The 19,617-nt window shown below is 38.1% G+C and overlaps 1 protein-coding gene across 1 annotated transcript in view; it reads right to left on the bottom strand.

Moving 5' to 3' along the window:
- Positions 1–19,617, bottom strand: part of Slc35f1 (solute carrier family 35 member F1) — a 350,701-nt gene that overhangs the window by 49,055 nt on the left and 282,029 nt on the right. Inside the window, exon 3 of the mRNA XM_042667191.1 lies at positions 14,319–14,446. Within this exon, the coding sequence (XP_042523125.1) occupies positions 14,319–14,446 (128 nt within the window). The remainder of the gene's footprint in view (positions 1–14,318; positions 14,447–19,617) is intronic.

Genomic DNA, 19,617 nt, shown 5'->3' with positions numbered 1-19,617 from the left:
ATGATCTTTGGCATCATCTCTACGAAAATGACACCCAAGTCCCTAATTCCAATTCCTTCCTTTCTGACAGGCTCCAGCCACCATACCAAACCCTGCCAGAAGAGAAAACACATAATGAAAGCAGAACTCTTTGCTTTTCTGTGTCATAGCTTCTCTTCCCTAGTTTTCTTCAATGCATGCCATGGTATTACATACAGGTCAATGTCTGAAGACACATTATTCTACTTTTTTGTCTTTCTTTTTTTTCTGGTTCTGGAGTTTGAACTCAGGGCCTGGGTACTGTCCCTGACCCTCTTTATTCTCAAGGGCTTTACCACATGAGCCAACAGCACCACTTCTGTCTTCTTCTAAGTCGTTTGTTGAACTTAAGTCTCTCATGGAATTTTTCTGCCTGGGCTGGCTTCGACCTGCCATACTCAGATCTCAGTCTGCTGAGTAGCTAGGATTACAGGCATGAGCCACCAGCACCCAGCTGAAATCACTATTCTTTACTCTTCCTTGTCTTTCTGACTTCTACCAACCCCCATACAATTGTTCAGAATTTTCTGATGGTTTTGTCCAGCCATTTCTGGTGACTTCCACAGTTAGCCCTGACTTCCAGGCACTGTGAGGAGTGACTTCAGTTATCAGTCCCTTTGCTGTCTAATCACCACCCATTTTCCTCAGACAGTCCTGGTGTTCTAAAAATGTAAATTAGGTCACACCAATTTCCTTCTCTATACATTCTAATGGCTTTCCTAAGAACAATTCTAAATGCTACTCCTTGGCTTACACAGCCTGTAAGATCTGTCCCTTAACTTCTTCGATTTAACCTTACTACTTGTAGCACCATTCACACTTTCTAGTTAGTAAATAGGCATTTACCATGTGCTAGTTGCACAAAGCTCTCTTCCCAATAGCAATGCATTGTTTATTCCCATATAAAATTCCCATCACACATTTTATTTCTATTGTATTCTGAAGAAGAGACAGAAACTATAAATCCAGAATTCCATAGAAATGAAGCTTTACGAGATTCAGAACAGTCTTTTCTGTGTTCTATACCTATTGCTCATGGAAAAGTGTATACTCACATACATTTGCTAATAAGCACACAAGTGAATGAAACATGGATTGAGCTTTCTTCACTTGGCTTTAAATAAGTCAAATCTTGCCCTTCCAAAAATGTCTTCAGAATCTCTTCATTTGTCCCATCCTGTCCTCCTTCAAGATCAGATCATGTTCATAGTCCTTGCAAACTGCAAATTTCATCATGTTATCTCTTCCCTAGAAACTCTCAGAATTAAGTTCAAACTATCTGATATGGAATAGTTCCTTTGTGATCTGTTCCAGACCACTCTGCATCTTCTTCTTTGACTATTTCCTCCTGTGAAGTCCATGCTGCTAGCTATACAAGATAGTATGTTCAGGAGATTGGCCATACATTAGCCCTATGGTTACAACACTGTATTGTGCTCTTAGTTTGTCAAGAGGGATAGCACTCATGTTAAGTGCTCTTATCATATAAAATTGAGTAAAACCACCTCAGAATACCACGTCATGTTGAAGTACTTTTAGTTCTGTAACATGCTTGGTCTTTCTTGGCATGCTCTTTCTCCTATCTGGAGTTCTATGCTTCTCTTGACACCCTTTGGGTGCCTCACTCAGACTTAACCTTTCAAATTTACTTTAGATAATACTTCTTCCAGGAAGTCCTCTTGGCTCCAGAAGTCTCAATCAAGTGCTCCTTGAGGCACTTGATAGAGATGTGCACTTATGCAAAAAAAAAAAAATCATCTTCCTTTAGAACTAGTATACTCAGTTTTATCCCCTAGCTAGCATGTTGCTAGGCCCATGCACATCTTTTATTAATTTGTGCAAAGATATTTATGGAGTAAAAGGATCCATCACATCCATTCCAGGGAAGTAGTCAGAGGCAGGCAGGCACAGGAGAAAGATTATCATAAGGTTTATTAGAGGAGCCATATTTCCCCAGAGAGGGAGCACATGGCAGCCTTCACTCTCCAGGTAGCAGCAGCAGGGTCTGGGGGGAGGAAGTGAGATAGATGGGAGCTCAGGTGGGTCTGGATGGAGAGAGGGAGGGGCCAGCTGTAAGGCGGGAACTCCAGGTCTGGAAGGAGCTCAGGTCTGGGTGGAGCTGAGGACCAAAGGTGGGCATAATGCTTACGTGGAGTACCTACTATGCGTTAGGTACTATCTTAGGAAGAACAGCAAACAGTTAATAAAAAAAAATTCCCAGACCTTTTAAGGTTGTATTCACACTGAAAAGACAGAGTAAAATATATGGTGTGTCAATGATGACAAGGATTATAGAGAAAAAGAAGAAAGAGGAGAGGCAGGAGGTTGTGATTTTTAAACAGGCTAGCTGAAATGGTAATATGTGAGCAAAGTCATGAGGTGCTTAGTGTGCTGCATGGAAGATAGGAGATGGTTGAATGAATGAATACCTAATGAAACAGTGAATAATTTCTATTTTTTCTGAACTACTGGGGAAGATTGGCTTCATTGAGGAAACTGGAATGGCATGGAGCCACTTATAGAAATGAGTTCTGCCACAAGGAACTAAAGGTGAGTCCCTGCAATTCCTTCTTCCTGTGGTCATTCTGGTCACTCCCTGGCCCAGATGGTGTCACAGCTCATAATCTACTCACAGCTCTCACGCCTAATGGCCTCAGGAGATGCTAGATCACATTCTGTCTTCCTGTTCAAGAGCTCTTCAGTTGGAAATGGCTCCAATTCAGAAGATATAAAGGAGACAAGTATAGGATGAGAGACAAAAATAATTCCTGTTATCTTCTCAAGGCTGATGTCTCTTTGAATTCTTATTGCCTGGGTTTCTAAAACTCTCAGCAGCATTAAGATGGTAACCTTCCCTCTTAAAGCAATTCTCAGGCCTTTACTGATTCATGAGCAACTACAGGGCCCCAAATGCATTGTCCAAGGAGACAGGCAACATCTGTTTTTCTTCTTTAGGTGCAAGGACTCTCTCCTACTTTAGCTATTTATTGTAGGTGGATTTTGTGCAGTGCTCAACTAAAAAAGAGCACTTCTGTCAATGGAAGTAGTTAAGGCATAAGAATGCTTTATCTGTGCACAGCAGACAGCACCCCAAGGAGCCTGTCTAAGCAGTGCTGAGGGAATTAAGATCTTTAATTATGAAGAAGGAACTGCTTCAGGCAGGATCCTCTCCTCAAAACCACAGAAAAACACAGATGGGCAGGAGAAACCACCTCTTGCCAGCCATGTTTATTGGGTGTAAGGCACCTTGAAATCTGTCGGCGAGGTAGAGTCTTAGTCCATTCAGGCTGCTATAATAAAATACCATAGATTGGGTGGTTTATAAGCAGCAGAAATTTGTTTTGTACAGTTAGGGGGCTGGAAGTATGAAATCAACTCACCAGCAGATGTGACATCAAGTAAGGGCCCACCCCCTGGCTCACACATGCTTGTCTTGGCCATGTTCCCATATGGTAGAAAGATCAGGAAGGTCAGCAGAGGTCTCTTTTATCCCTTTTGAAAAGGCTCCACCTTCATGATCTAACCACTTTCCCAAAGGCCCTAAAATCCCATCACATTGGATGGTCAGGAAAGGGTTTTAACATATGATGTGGTAAGAGAGATGAGAACAGTTCTTCCACCCTTTCCACAGGGAGATTGGACAGAGTTAAATATGGTCTTCAACTGTATCAGATTTTTAAAACTGTTATTGTAATAAATGATCACAAACTCACTGCTTAAAACAGTACAAATTTATGTTATAAGCTGAATGTCAGGACTCCCTGAATTCAAGTGTTGGCAGGTCTGTGCTCCTTCCTGCAGGCTTTTGCAGAAGATCCCTTCCTAGTCTTGTCTGTTTCCACAGTCTGCCTGCACTCCTTGGCTTGTAACCACTGCCTTTGAGTCTCCTTCTTGTACTCAGAACTCAGCTTCCATTGTCAGTCATGTTTTCTTTTTTATCTGTCTCATCAAAGAAATTTTGTGATCACACTGGGGTCATGCAAGTAATTCAGGTAATCTCCCTGTCTCAACATCAGTAATCCAATCACCTCTGTAGTACCCTTCTTGTCTGTTAAAGTGACACGTTTGCACATTACAGGGATTAGGACAGGCATATTTTTGGAGGACTCTACCTACTCCTGAAGCTATGTCCACGCATAATGAAAGGTATGCTTTGAAAATAATGAGCTTTTTTTTTAAAGGAGGAAGAAAATTGCCACTTATATAGCTGGGTGTGCAAGTGTTTGCATACCTAATCTTCTGTAATATATTGGAATTCATTCATCCAAACAATATTGTCATTCAAGATAGTCACTCTGGAAGGTCATGGTTGTATTTTAATGAAGCTAAGATCATTCAAAACCACTTAGAACTCTTGGAAATTGTCTTCTGAGCATTTATTTATAGATGCAGTTGATCATTTTTTGAGGCCAGGTTTTATTTTTTGGAAAGATCCCAAATGCAGGATTAAGTGATATAATCCCTCTCTAGATCCAAAAATTAATATATAAATAAATACACAGGATAGATTATAAAGAAGCTTACATGACTTAAAACTGGCTTCGAAGGAGATTTCAAGAGAAAAGTTCTAAAACATTTTGCACAATGGTAGCCAGAATCGAATGCGTGAATAATAGTAAAAGAAAATATAAAAGGATGCTATGGATTTACATCTATATATTTTTGCTGTGTTGATGAAATTACTTTGGTTCTGTCTTAGATAGTGAAATGTTGTTAATACTCCAAGCATAGTTTTTAGTTAAAATGTAAAGAGAGTTTTTTCATAAAAAGATGTACCAAGTGAAATCATGCAGAAATTGTTTATTTCTTAATTCTTTCATCATGTTGCCTAATAACGGAAGGCATTCATTACACACAAGAGCTTTTCAAGCCTATTATCTTTTTTGCTGTGTAAAGTTTATAGGACGTATTATTTTTTAAGGTGATCCAAAAGATTATGGGCTTTAAAAATCCTCAACTCTGTATTCAACATAGGAAAATCTTTGGTTTTTCTCCTACATATCTGATTTCTAATTTTCAGTGTCTCAAGAATCAGGGAGTATAGTTTGCAGCTATGAAAATAGGTCAAGAAACCTGTTGAAATTGTTTTGAGGAAGGGGAAAGGGAGAGTAATAGGAGGGTGAGAGTCGCTTGATTTATTGTAAATACATGTGGAAATGTAAACATGAAATCAAATAAATAATGTAAGCTAACAAATGTTTAGAAACAGAACGAGGAGTGATTAACTGGCAAAATCAAACTAACAGATAATTTTAAAACCTATGAGATTATTAAATTATGCAATTTATGGAATTTTTCTGGGAAAAAGTCAGGATAACTTGAAATAAAAGCAAGATTTTAGCTTTCTACAAAAGAGTTCTCAAAAAAATTACTTAAGCCAGGTGCTGGTGGCTTGCACTTGTAATCCTAGATACTCAAGAGGCTAACATCTGAGGATCGTGGTTTCAAGGCAGCCCAGGAAAGAAAATCCATGAGACTTATCTCCAATAGACCACTTAGAAAAAGCTGGAAGTGGCACCGGTGGCTCAAGTGGTAGAGTGCTAGTTTTGATCAAAAGCTCAGAGACAGCTAAACATTTTTTATTTACTTGGCCATTAGAAAACTTTTTGTGTTTGAACACCATGTCTTCTCTTTCTTCCTTTTATTTCTCTATCGCTCCATTTTTCTCAAATACCACACACAGACACATGGAAACACAGACACAGACACACATATGCATATACACACACGCTCCCTAAATCTATTTGCACTTTCTTACTTAAATGAATAAAACATTAATTTAAACTGCTCATTTTGTACTGTTGTCCACTCCCAATTTCCCATCTATGCTTTTCAGGAAGCACATACATCTAAGTTCTAATGTAGTTGAAGGTCACAGATTAATCTGGGTAAACAGACATGGGTAATCTAGGTTGGGCCTCCTGTATCCTGTCCACCCTTATTTACCAGACACGTTAGACTAAGCAATTTGGCCACTAGCTCTAAGAATTTAAAGCCAAAACAGTGGTGTGACACTGGGCTACAAGAGTGTTTCACTTTCCACAAAGACAGTACTGGACAGAAGACCTAAGGAATTAAGTATGAATTATTAGTTATACAAAAATGTTCACTGCAGTCAAGGCTGTGTGTGTGTGTGTGTGTGTGTGTGTGTGTGTGTATGTGTGTGTGTGTGTGTGTGTGTTGGCTCCTGGCCATATTAAAAGATGATTTCAGGGGCTGGGAAGGTGGCTCAGTTGTAGAGTGCTTGCCTTGCATGTATGAGACCCTGGGTTCGATTCCTCAGCACTAGATAAGCAGAAAAAGCTGGAAGTGGTGCTGTGGCTCAAGTGGTAGAACACCAGCCTTGAGCGAAAGAGCTGAGGGACAGTGCTCAGGCCCAGAGTTCAGGCTCCACGACAAGCCAAAAAAAGAAAAAGATTTCAAATAAGATATCACTGAAGTTACACAATTCTCTATGATGTTCTTATTGCAAAACAAAGAAGATTGGAAGAATTTTCTCCATACCTGGGAGCAATCTCATTAATCTTTACAAGATTTCACCTCTATCAACTGGCAAGTGGTTTCACCTGAGCTAATACAGTAATCAATCAGTGGCAAAACAAATTGGAATGTGGGTTTCCTAACTTTCTCTTGTACCTTTGAGTAAGTGCTTTTATACAAACCACTTTACATGAAACTGTGAAATCCATGGCTCCTTTTGATTTGCAGCCCCCAAATTAGAGTACAGAGAATTGGATAGTTAGGTAAAATGTGTGTTCTTTATTGTTTCCCTAAATGGATGGATAGATAGAATCCAGGAGTGAATAGTGTTTGAGTAGAAGGAACTAGTATTTACTAAGCATGTATTCCGTGTTAGAGGTTCTACCACGGTCATGAGTCTCCCAACATGACTGACTTGTCATAAACCAAACAGGCAACTGAAATATGCATGGGGGCACTGTGGAGATATCTACTGTGGAGATATCAAGGAGCTTGACCTGAGAGGGAATTAGAGACTATATTAGGAGCTGGTAGCAGGATCAAAACAATAGAGACTATTATGGGTGGTGGCATTATTTTAACCTTAGGGATGGTGGAGAAATGTAGGCCATCAAACAAGTATTGTTTTCATACTACAATCACATAAGGAGGAAGAATTGTATCCTCAATTATAGGTAGAAATACCAATGCTGACAGAGAGAAAAAGAGAGAGAATAAACATATAAGGGCATATCACTTATTTATAACTTGTCTCTCTGGCACCATTGGAGCTGAAAATCACCAGGGTCCTGTTTTTACCATCAGATTCATGTTGTCAATAAAACCCAAGTCTAGAGATCCAGCTCAAATGTCATCTCTGGAGTCTTCCCTGTCATGCATAGACTGTCACCTCTCCTCTGTAATCCCGTGGCATTTTGTGTATAGCTCCATTTCATCCTGTTCCATTCTGCATAATAATTTGCTTACAGATCTGTCTTCCAGCAAAATATGAACAAACTTTGGAAATGTGATTTCTTCATTACATCATACCCTATACCAGCCATTTACCTGCAAACTAAGTCACGAAGAAAAAGAGATCAGATGTGTGAAGAGCTTTAAAACACATAACTGACTTTATCGATTGGTTCAGTAAGGAAGGATCTAGAATGGAGATATATATGAAAGTGTCTTCCAGAATGTAAGAGATTGCCACTTCCTCCCTAGAGCCTGAGCTAGGAGGCCTGGTGTCCCTGAAAGGAGGAGGGTAACACCCAGGAAGTCTCTGTCAGAGAGGAAGAGGGGGGGAAGTGCTGTCCCTATTCCCCAGGGGCTGCAAGAAGAGAGAAAACAGAGAAAACCGAGGGAAGAGAAACAAGTGTTGAAGTTGAGTCCTATGTGGCCAGAAGCACCCTCTTTTGCACTGAAGTCAGAATGGGTAAGTCGAAGAGGGATGAAATGTTGATGGGGACACAGGTCAAGATGTATTGTATATATAAATTGCTTTGTTAAGTGGCAAAAGTATTCAATACAGGTCCTACAAAAACAAAGAAAAGTGAGGGAAAGGGATATTGGGAGGGATAGGTGAGGATACTGAAAGGAGGGTCATGGACCACAATCCACTTTATTCATAAACTGCTTTGTTGAATGGTAACTCCTTTGTTCAACTACTTAAAGATAATAAAAAATATTAAAAATAATATTTACACTAGGGTCATTATATCACTAAAAATAAAAAAGGAAGAAGTCCAAGTTCTCTGCAAAGAGAGGCAGGCTGGGACAAGTGAAAAAAATGTCCATGTATCAGGAACTATTATGGTTGAGGACCAGATTCATTCACTGACCAGATATCTGGAGGTCCACAGCATCAATCAAGGATGAGGAGTCAACAAAGAGAGAGAGTCCATGCTGGGGTGGAGGGGGAAAGAGAAGCTAGCAGAGCACCAGACACAGCATTCTACATCCAGTGCGGTAAGTGGGCCAGCTCCCAACCAGCTGCCCTACAGTGGACCAAAATGAGCTTACAAGGGCTAGCAAACCCTTAAGAGATTCATGGACCATTTCTGGGATACATATGGAGAATGAGATGTCTAAGAGACTAAGCATTTCTTCCAAAAGTCACTGGACTATCCAAAGTCAGTGTTTAAACTGGAGAGATTGGCCAGTTAGACACTGAATCCTTTGTCCTTTTTCCCATCTACTGATGTTTTGCCCTACAGAGTATCTGGGAGAAGGTTCAGTAGGATTAGATTTATTCCAGAATATGAAGAAAGTGCACTTAATTTAAATGTGTAAGGGTTGCACAGACGAATCTATATCTGCTCACATATACACTTGAGCTTCCTCAGAGCTGGGATAGTGAATGATTTTCTTCATCTATTTGTCCTTAGAGCTTAGTAGAATATTTAAAATGTATAGTGTCTCATACAGTTGACCATATGAATAATGAACTTTCTGATTATTAACCTACTAGAGGCAATTTGTAGGCCTTGCCTATAGCAAGCCTTTAGAAATCTTCATTCTTTAACTCATGTATTTATCCATATATTTGATATTTAAAGTATCATGTACCTGATGCAGTGATATAACAAATAAATTACTTCTGCATTTATTCAAGGATCAGAAATTTATTCAGTGTTCAGTGTGTATCAAGTTCCCAAATTCTACCTTCAAAGGCTTTATGTACTCACAGTGGGGAGGAACTATATGAACAAAAAATGATCACATAAAGTAGGAAGTGATGTTACCATAAGGAAAGTAGAGATGAGGAAGGGAACAGGCAGTATCAAACTCAGGATTTTCTGTACTGCAAACGTGGTTGTTACAGTGGGTGGGAGCAAGAAGGGAGTGTACTGTTCCCCTTGCTTTCTGATGACCTTGAAGATTGTACCTGGGAACTAGCTCAAGGAAAGCTCTCTTCCATGGGCAGGTCTATAGAACATTTTAAGGAATGAGCACAGCCTATTAACAATTCAGAAGAAGTAGACTCAGAAAGACTTGAGTGTTCTGGGAAGTGATGAGACAAACTGTAGTATGTATCTGTTCTTCATGCCTTGTAGAATTAGTCTCAGGGTGGGGATCACACTGCATATTGGAGTGGCTAGTACTTGTTCCAATATGCACAAGTCAGAGAGGAGAGAAGCAGAAAGGAAAACAATTAGGACTGAAGAGATCACTCTCTTGTTCTTTAGGCCTAATAGAAGTTGTTTAAAGAATGTACAAAGTTCTGAAATACGTACTGTGTGACAGGGATTTAGTGTCAGAGGTACAGATCCCTGAGGGTAGTTAGCAAGAGTACTAGAAAACAATTTCAGTGTGAGTTAGTTTTAATTACTAAGCACTCATGTTTGAAGAGACCTGCTTTCTTATTTCACAGCAACACACTGGTCTCATCTGTTCACATTTCAGGACTGCATGGCTGAAAAAAGATGATTCATCTTTGGGCAAGAAGTCATAAAGACAGTATTTCTACTGAAATGGTTCATATAGCACAGTTATAAAAATAGCCTTGCTGTTTAAACGTACCCAAATGTCATCACTAATCTGTCTCAAAATCACACAGCCTCAACCTATTCATTCTTTGCAAGTCAAGAGATAAAAACCCACAAATGTGTCTTTAGAATAAAATCCTTATAAATCCAACATGAAGGCGTTACTATCTCTCTTTTTTACTTTCTGATAAAAGAAAACAGCTGGATTTCTTCAGTGCCTCTATTTTATCATCTTTAGTCTTTCCTACATAGAAGTTACCTTTTTTTGTCACCGTTAACTTCCTCTAGCTTCTGATTATAAAGCCAAAGTTTAAATCTCTCCTCAAAGTTCAACATTATTGATTATCAGAGAAATTCACATTGTATGTAACACAATATTACTACATGACCTTTAAAATGGCTGAAATAAAAGTATAACTCCAAATATCGTGGACATTAAGGAATAACTAAACTACTGGTAGGAATGTAAAAATAATACGACCACACTGGAAGTTAGTCTGACAATTGCTAAATTTAAATATGTACCTACCACATAACCTAGCAATTGAACTTTGGAGCATTTATCCCAGAGAAATGAACACTTCTGTTGATGCATTGTACATAAATATTTATTGCAGCTTCTTTTGTAAAAGCTGAAAGCTGCAAACAATCCAAATATCCTCAACAGGTGAAAGATTAAGCAGATTCTAGTGTATCCATACCAAGGTATACTACATAACACGGAAAAGGAGCAAACTAATAAACGTACAGATGTTTAGATGGACTTAGGGAGACTATTTTTACCACAAAAAAGAGCCAATCTCAAAAGGTTAAGTACTATGTGATTCTATATAGTATAGTATAGTTGGAGAACAGACTAGAGGTTGTCAACTGACAGAGACAGTGACTTCACACTGAGGTAGCAGGAAGGAGTTCTTTTATAATAATAAGACAATTCTGATTGTGGTACATGAGCCTATAGATAAGATCAAACTGCATCAGCACACATACAGAGGTGATGGTTAAAAAAAAAGATGAAAACTTACTAAGGTCTATAGTTTGTTAATGACTTTGTACTAATATCAATATTCTAGATTTGACATAATGCTCAAAAGAAAATGCCACTGTTGGGAAAAGCTATGTAAGGGTCCAAAGAATCCTATATGTTTTTTTGAAATTTCCTATAAGTTTATAATAATTTCAAAATACACTTTTCCTCTCAAACCTCACGCATCAATGGTGATTGTGTGGGGTGGGCGTAGGAGTGGAGGGTGTGCTGGTCCTGGAGCTTGAACTCAGGGCCTGGGGAGCTGTCCTTAAAGGCTAGACTCTACAACTTGAGCCAAAGGTCTACTTCTGGCATTTTATGAGTTCTACGGACTTTCCTGTCCAGGCTGGTTTCAAATCTAGAATTTCAGACCTTAGCCTCTCCCGAGTAGCTAGGACTAGGCATGAACCACTTGCACCCACCTATCGAAGATGATTTTTTTGGGGCCTGGGCGCTGTCCCTCAGCTCTTCAGCTCAAGGCTAGTGCTCTACCACTTGAGCCACAGTGCCACTTCCGGCTTTTTTCTTTTTGCTTATGTGGTGCTGAGGAATCGAACCCAGGGCCTCAAGCATGCAAAGCAAGCGCTGTACCACTGAGCCACCTTCCCAGCCTTCCCCTTGAACACAAAAGAATTCAGTAATTGTTTTAAGTGATTATATGAATTAAATAGAAATGATAGTTCTTAAAAATAGTCCTTGGGTTTGCTGTCCCAAGCTTCTGTCATGTTCCTGGTGAAAGGGTATGCAGACATTTGGTCCAGAGACATTTTGTTCAATCTCACAGACCCATTAGAATGGATGCTTGCTTGACTTTGAGAATAACCATCATCTCTGTCTCTTTTGAAAATTGTAGCACTTGGACATCTGTTTTTTTTGTTCTATTTGATGTTACCACCATTAAAGTGTGCCTCTTCTTCCTGTTGCTTGTTTGTAAATCCTGGAGGGTCAGGGCTAGTTCATTGTGCATGACATCATCTGTACTAACCAGTACATTTCTTAAATGCTTAGTATTTTCTTTATGGATTAATAGGAATCAGGCATGTAATATGTTCAATGAATAGTTATAGAAACAACAAAAAAATCATCATTATAAGACCTTGTTAGTTTTACCAATTTGCAATGGGTAAACAGAATCAAATTTCTTACCAATAATGCTGGTGATATTTCCAGAGCAAACACCTTCTGTGCATTTATTATTTTTTAGTAGGCAGTAGGTGTACTTGTAGGTAGCAAAAATGATTTTGAAACTACTAGATTTGACTTGTTTTTGTTACTGTTTTTACCTACCCTTCTTCTTTGCTCAGTAAATTGCAATGAAAGCCAACTGATATTTTGCCAGAATTTTTATTTTCTTATGATACAATTAAACTTTTCCCCCCTAAAATGTGGCATTAAACTGGTATCATAAAGCTAATTTGAGAAAGGTAGCTATAATGCTTTATAACGTAAGTCAAATTAATGAGGCTCAGAGGATAAAAAAAACTCATGAAAATATTTTGGAAAACAAAAAAGAAGTTAAGAAACCAACAACTAGTTGTGATTTTCCAATACAAAATAGAAAAAAAGAAAGAAATTAATAAGTCCCTCAAATATATTTCCAGAGAGGGAAATTAAATCTTATTTCCCCCTGAGTCCATATATAATTTTTTATTCTGGGCTAATAAGCCCAGTTCTTAATGAAGTCAACATTCTTTTTCTGTATGTCTGTACCTGTAGAGATATTCTAGGAACCTCTAAATTCAGGGAGAGAACTGCTGGGAATTCCAGTGCCCCCAAATACTGGCAGTTGATTCAATTTAATTAACCTCTTTAAAAACATTTATAATCTAGTATGTGCTATGTTTTCTAATGGGGACTAGAGATCCAAAGGTAAAATAGATAATATCTTTGCTGTGAAAGAGCTGACAGTTTAGTGGGGTAGATGTGAATATGTAAATATCATTCTTTTATAAGAGACTATAGAAATGGAACTAAAAACAATGTATTATAGGACACAGGATAGAGGGAGATGGAGATAAGATGAGCGCTAAACTAGGTGTAAGGACACTGTTGTTGATTGTCTTTTTGTTCTTTGGCCTCATGCAATCCTCACTGGGTGATAGATACATAATTGGGTGGGCTCGATTGCATTCTAACTTTAGGATTGGGTACTGTTCTACTACTACTACTACTCCTCTCAGGAAACATTTCTCTGAGGAAATGAGAGAAATCTTATCCTGTATTGGTTGAGAGAGTTTAGGTCTAAGCCAGTTAGCTCACAACATTGCCCTACTCATTTGGCTCTCTGACTAAAGCTGCATTCTCCAATCAAAATGGTACTCTGGACTTTTGCTCAAGAGCTGTGGGCAAAAGATCTTTCTGTCTCTCATTAATCATAAAGGAAGAATCATGGATCTCCAGTGTGTGCTGGCAGCCATTTTATGACCATGAAAGGAAGCTTTCGGATAAACCAAGCAGGAGGAACAGGTAAGGAAAAAATGAGAAGAAATAGAACTTCACAGATATCGTTAAGACATCTGACTAATATCCATGACTGTTCTTTATTTAAATGTTTCAGATAAAGGAATCAATTGATGTCTTTAAAGGCAATTTTCAGTTGGGTTTTCTTAATATTTCAAAGCATACTGAATATTACAAAGGACACTGAAATGACTAGGAGTTCAGTGAATAGGAGATGTAGTAATGTTCCAAGTAATAGGAAAAAAAGTGACAAAATATTAATAAAAATTTTAGTGTATGTATATATGTGTATAAAACCTAGAGATATTATGGAGCACGTGTAGTGAGAGACAGATCATTCATATGTAAGCATATGAGAGAAAGAGGGAGATAGAAAGAGAGAGAAATATAGCTATTTTCATGTATATTTTAGGAATCTCATTCTATCCCTTTAGAAAAAATTCTGTCCCTTCAAGAAACAAATTCTACATATCTAAAAGACCCAAAAGAAAAGATTATTAAGCAGCTTGCTTACTTAATCAAAGTCTATTAACATTCTAAAAAGTCAAGTGTGATAAAAAATAGATTTATTTTTATCCTTACTAATAATTCTCCTGCTGACACAGGATTAGTTTGCAGCATTCAAAACTACAAATTATTTTTCTGCACTGTCAATGATTATTGTGGTGTATTCAGAACAAAGAGTTCCAATTATGCTTGAAGTAAGAAAAATTAATGACATGGAAATGAAGCCCAAGTTAATTTCAGACAACCAGTCTCCCTCTTGCTGGAAAACTTACAGAATAATATTCAGATTCCAAAGAGAGTAGACTGGAAATAAACTATGTAGAAATTGAAGCAGATGAGAAAGGAAGAATCATCAGTACCTGGATACTGGTCAGAGTTGTGTACTGGTAAGCCTTAACCACCAGGTAATTGGCTTCCAAGTCTACGAGTCCCAGGATCATATATTTCCACCATCTTCGTCGTAAAATTGCCAAGAGATTTTCTTCTCCTGTGTTACAAAGGTAAGAAGAAAGGAACTTAGTTTTTTTTTAAATACAGAATAAACCAATTATTTACAACTCTAAAAATATAGCATTGCATTTCATACAATAATCGTATCAAATATTTAAAGAAATGAACCAATCTATCAAAATCTCACATTTGTTTTCTTGGCACAAGGTGTTCACAGTAGATTTTGGCTTCTCAAATTGGTTTCTATGCCAGAATGAGACTGGTGAGGTTATTAGCTCACCATGCAGCACATTTCTTGTGAATAAATGAAGGGGACAAAATAACTGTATCACGTAGAAATGAAAGAAGTGTACCAGAAAGGCATAGCACAAATACAAAACCATCCTAAATTTTAGGATTGTGCTAAAATAGATACAAATGAAAAGAACGTAGCCAAATGGAAAATGCCTTGTGTGTGGCAACAGGTCTGTAGAAAGACTCTGTGGTGCTACCTGGAGAGAGCCTTTGTCCTTGAATACCCTATGCACACTATTGTGTGGGTGATGGGGAAAGAGAGACGAAGCGGAGGGTCACTTTATGATGGAAAAAAAAAAAACTGGTCTATGGTTTTAATGCTTCCAACAATTTTGACCCCATTGCCTCATAAAATTGCTAGTATCTGAGTAGCCATTGAATCTCTTTATCCTTATTTTCATGTGTATTTCAAGCTGAAATAAAATTTTATTTCTCAAGAGAAGGCAACCTTGATAACAAAAGCTCTTTGTAGCAAGTGAGGGCCTCACAGATAATGTGGAATATAGCGACACTGAGTGAATATAGAGTATTCATTCCTGCCCCACAGATTATCCTTAAATGTTTAAAACAAGCAATATTTATTATCTCACAGTCTTTGTGAGTCAAGAATGAGAGCATAGTTTAACAGTATTTCAAGCTCAAGGTTTTTTTTTTTCCTTGTGGTTCTTTTAATGTACTTAAAGTGCACTACGTGAGATTCTTTTTTTTATTGTGAAAATACCATACAGAGGGGTTACAATGATACGAACAAGGTAATGAGTATATTTCTTATCAAGCATTGTTGCCTCCTCCTTTGTTTCCCCTTCCCATCTTCCCCCTCTGCCCCCTAGCCCCAATGCCAAAGTTATAAAGTTCGTTTTTCGACATAACGTCTTGTACATCTCATTGTTGCAATGGGTCAGTCTATATCCCTATTTAAATGATTTGTTTTTTCCCTTCCCCTCCCCAATTTATACCAACATCAAATACAGTGAAAACAGGGGTTATACCATGAGAGAAGGGCATACAAAGCAACAAAGAAATCATCTTATAAATATGTTAGAAACAATACCCAGAAAGAAACACCATTTGAGTCCTTATCTTGGGGTTTCCAGTAAAGCTGCCAGTCAGGGATGCAATAATCGGAAGGACTGACTGGGAGAAGGACCTGTCTCTAAGCTAATTAACAGGGCTAAGGGGAGGCCTTGGTCCCTCACCACAAGGGCCTTCCACAATGCTGCCTCAAATATGACAATGAGTTTACCTGTGGGGTGGGGGGAGAATGAGAGAGAAACTACATTTGGAAGATTATGTGTTTTAATATCCTAATCTCAATGTACTAGCTATCCTAGTCTGTTCAGCAGAAAATAGCCAATAAGTCCATGACACTCATAAAGGAGAGCACACAACTCAAAGCCATCTTGGAAACTGCCAACCCAGTGAAATAGTCTATTAGTACCATTCTGCTCATCTCCAAGAGCCTCACCTACCACCTGTCTCTGAGCCACTCCAGGAAGTCTGGATTCTGATTCCTGCCTTTGACCTTGCAGTCATTTCAATCTTATGAAGACTTGGGAGTGCAAAGCTTTCTGGCTACACAGAATGCCCACACAAGTTGTGGCTAATTGCAACAATGAAGAGTGTGTACTTGACCTTTCAAAACTCAACTTAGGGCTCTACCTAGTTTTTGGTGCCACACTTCTCACAGCCTATACTCTCAATGTGTTCAATGTCTTTCTATCCCAATGAACTGTACATTCCATCTTACTAACTCCTACTTATTTTTCAAAGTTCATTCTCCTTTTTTCCTTAATCTTATGTGTCTTCAGTTTTGTATTCTATATGCTCATGATTCATTCTCAAATATGTATCCCTAGCACCTACCATAAGGCATGTGGTGAAAGCTGGTTAAGCATTGTGAAGTGACTGAATTAAAGAATTGAGAAGAGTACAGAGTGCTATCTATCTGTACAGAGCCAGCTCTGTAATCTGAGTTGCTCTTCTCATGGTTTTGCACTTCAATCTATGGCTGGTAGATATGATTCCCAATGTCATTTCTTTATAGCCATTTCGTTTAGTCAGTGCCCTTGGATAGCACTTCTGTCTCTACTACTTATTTACACACTGGATAAGTCAACATACACATCAGTATGTATCTTGTAAGCCAATTTTCAATGTGGATATTTATATTATCTGGGAGCTTAAAAAATCCCGATATATGGGAAATTTAATTAGAAATTCTAATTGGTATTGGCTAGGGGCTGGGCATTGGGCTAATAATCAAATCTAGGACTTACAGATGATTGATACCCAAAGGGAGGTGTGAACCAGGAATTTCTAGAGATATAAGAATTACCTATGCTACTATGTAATAAAGACTCTTAAAACCAAAGAAATGATCTGATATTTGGCCTCAAATATGTTATCTCTTATCAATGGGCCTATCCATGTGCTGCTCTCTCTACTTATACTACTGTTGCTCTAGTCTCTAAATGAAGGGTCAGCTTGCAAAGTTCCACCAAGAAGGCTTCCATGATATCCATACCACTCTATAGTGGGTTCCTTTTCCCTCCTGCGTGCACGTTTAATACCCTGCACTCATCCCACATGGAGAACATCTCTTCCTGTCTTATAATTACCTTTTTTTTAGCCATTAGATTATCAAAAATTTGAAGACAGTGGCATTGTTTTGGTTCTCATTTTATCACTAAGACTCAGTGGTACATGATAAATAATATAGTTAATAAATAAAATAGAAGGTATAAATGAACTTCATGTGCAGTGATCTCAGCAACACTAAGTAACATTGAAACTTAAAATATCTCTCCTAAATATAGATGTTCCAGCTAAGGAAATTGCTTTCTTATGAAAATGTTAATCTATCTACTTGGAAGACTTAACATTGTTGGGATTGATGTTAAAGGCTAACTGGGAAGAAAAACGGTGAGACTTCTTCTCAATGAAGAGCAGGATGCAGTGGTATACACCTTATATCTTAGCTACTAGGAAACCTAACAGAGGGGAATTGTGCCTGAGCAGCAAGAAAGACCCAAACTCAAAAATTAGTGAGCCAAAAGGACTGGAGACATGGTTCAGTGGTAAGAAGGCCTGCTTACTAAGTGTTATGCTCTGAGTGCCGACCCCCCAAAATGTAGATAACATTTCATTTGATAGAATTAATTTTACAAATATTCTACATATAACATATTACATAGGACACAAAATGGTTAGTAATACATTAATCCTCCAACTGTAATTCTAAAGTCCTGGTTTCTGGCTCCAGTTAGTTTACACAACGAACAAATTACCAAATCCAGAGCACACCAACCATGCCTCAACCCTGTCTTAATACACAACATTGAACATAATAGGTTATGGTAGATACCTATCTACCAATCTACCTACCCTCCTACCTGCCTGCCTGCCTATTGGCTCTGTCTCTCCTCATAGTGCTGACTTTTACAATCCATGCCCAGGGCCTCACTATATAACATATTAATATATATATATATATATGTATGTATATATATATATATATATATATCAATCTTTTTCACCACATGTGAAAGGTAGGTAGCATTAATGATGTTTCATTAATAAGCAACATATCTAAAATTTAATTCACTGCTTAGATTTGAAAGATTTGTTACTAATTTGCTATAAAACTCTGCAAAGCAAAACATCCTAAATTAATGTTTCCATATTGTTTCATTCTAAGTGACTGTAACATACAATGTACTTGCTTAGCAGAATTATTCAGGAAGAAAAGAAGTGCTTCTGTTTTTTTTTTTTGCCTGACCAAAATTTCAACCCTTGGACTGCTTGGGAATCTACCTGACTCCTATTAACATTTATGTACAGTAGGCCATTAAAATTCTTTTTAGAATAATTAATACACATTCTAAGGATCTCTCAACTAAAGCCCTATTCAAACCACATGAAATCAGACCATCCATAGGGAACACTAATACAATACATTAATGGTGACATGTAAATTTTTTTGGTTTTGGTCTGGTCGTGAGGCCTGAACTCTGGGCCTGGGCGCTGTCCCTCAGCTCTTCAGCTCAAGGCTAGCACTCTACCACTTGAGCCACAGCACCACTTCCGGTTTTTTTCTTTTTTGCTTATGTGGTGCTGAGGAATCGAACCCAGGGCCTCATGCATGCAAGGCAAGCGCTCTACCACTGAGCCACCTTTCCAGCCCCACATGTTAATATTTTGAAATTCCCTTCACCTTTAAAAAATTAACTAGGAAAAATAATAAAATCATAAATGGAAATTTTAGAACTATGGCTTGCTATTTAAATGCATTCTATTTATTATTATTTTTATTATCTGTGTGATTTAATAAAAACGAGACATCAGAGAATAAAGTAATAAAGTAATCATGTATCCTTGCCTTGATTTAATAAGCATGAACATTTCATAATGTTTGTTTCAGATCTTTGTTCTGAGAAAGAAAATATTATAGATGAAATTGAAGTCAATCTGCCAGAGACAGATGCTATTTCAGACCTTCCTTCCTCACATCACCTTTCCTCCTGCCAATTTGTTTAGCGTGGAACAACTCATTTCATCTTCTCCTGGTTTTGGTTGGTGATTTATGACCTTGGTTCTTGAGCCTTTAGATTGAAGCTGTAATGACACCACCAGCTTTTCTGGGTCCTCAGCTTGCAGATCACAGACAGTGGGTCACAACTTCCATAATTACATGAATTTATCCTCATAATAATAAGTCTTCCTACCTACCTACCTATCTAACTACCTACCTACCCACCTACCTACCTATCTACCAATCTACCTACCCTCCTACCTGCCTGCCTGCCTATTGGCTCTGTCTCTCCTCATAGTGCTGACTTTTACAATCCATGCCCAGGGCCTCACTATATAACATATTAATATATATATATATATATATATATATATGTATGTATA

Source organism: Dipodomys spectabilis, unplaced genomic scaffold (assembly GCF_019054845.1).
Source record: "Dipodomys spectabilis isolate Male_0828 unplaced genomic scaffold, ASM1905484v1 ptg000001l, whole genome shotgun sequence".
Classification (NCBI taxonomy): domain Eukaryota; kingdom Metazoa; phylum Chordata; class Mammalia; order Rodentia; family Heteromyidae; genus Dipodomys; species Dipodomys spectabilis.
The sequence above is the reverse complement of the archived record's forward strand: the minus strand, read 5'-3'. Positions and strand labels throughout refer to the sequence as shown.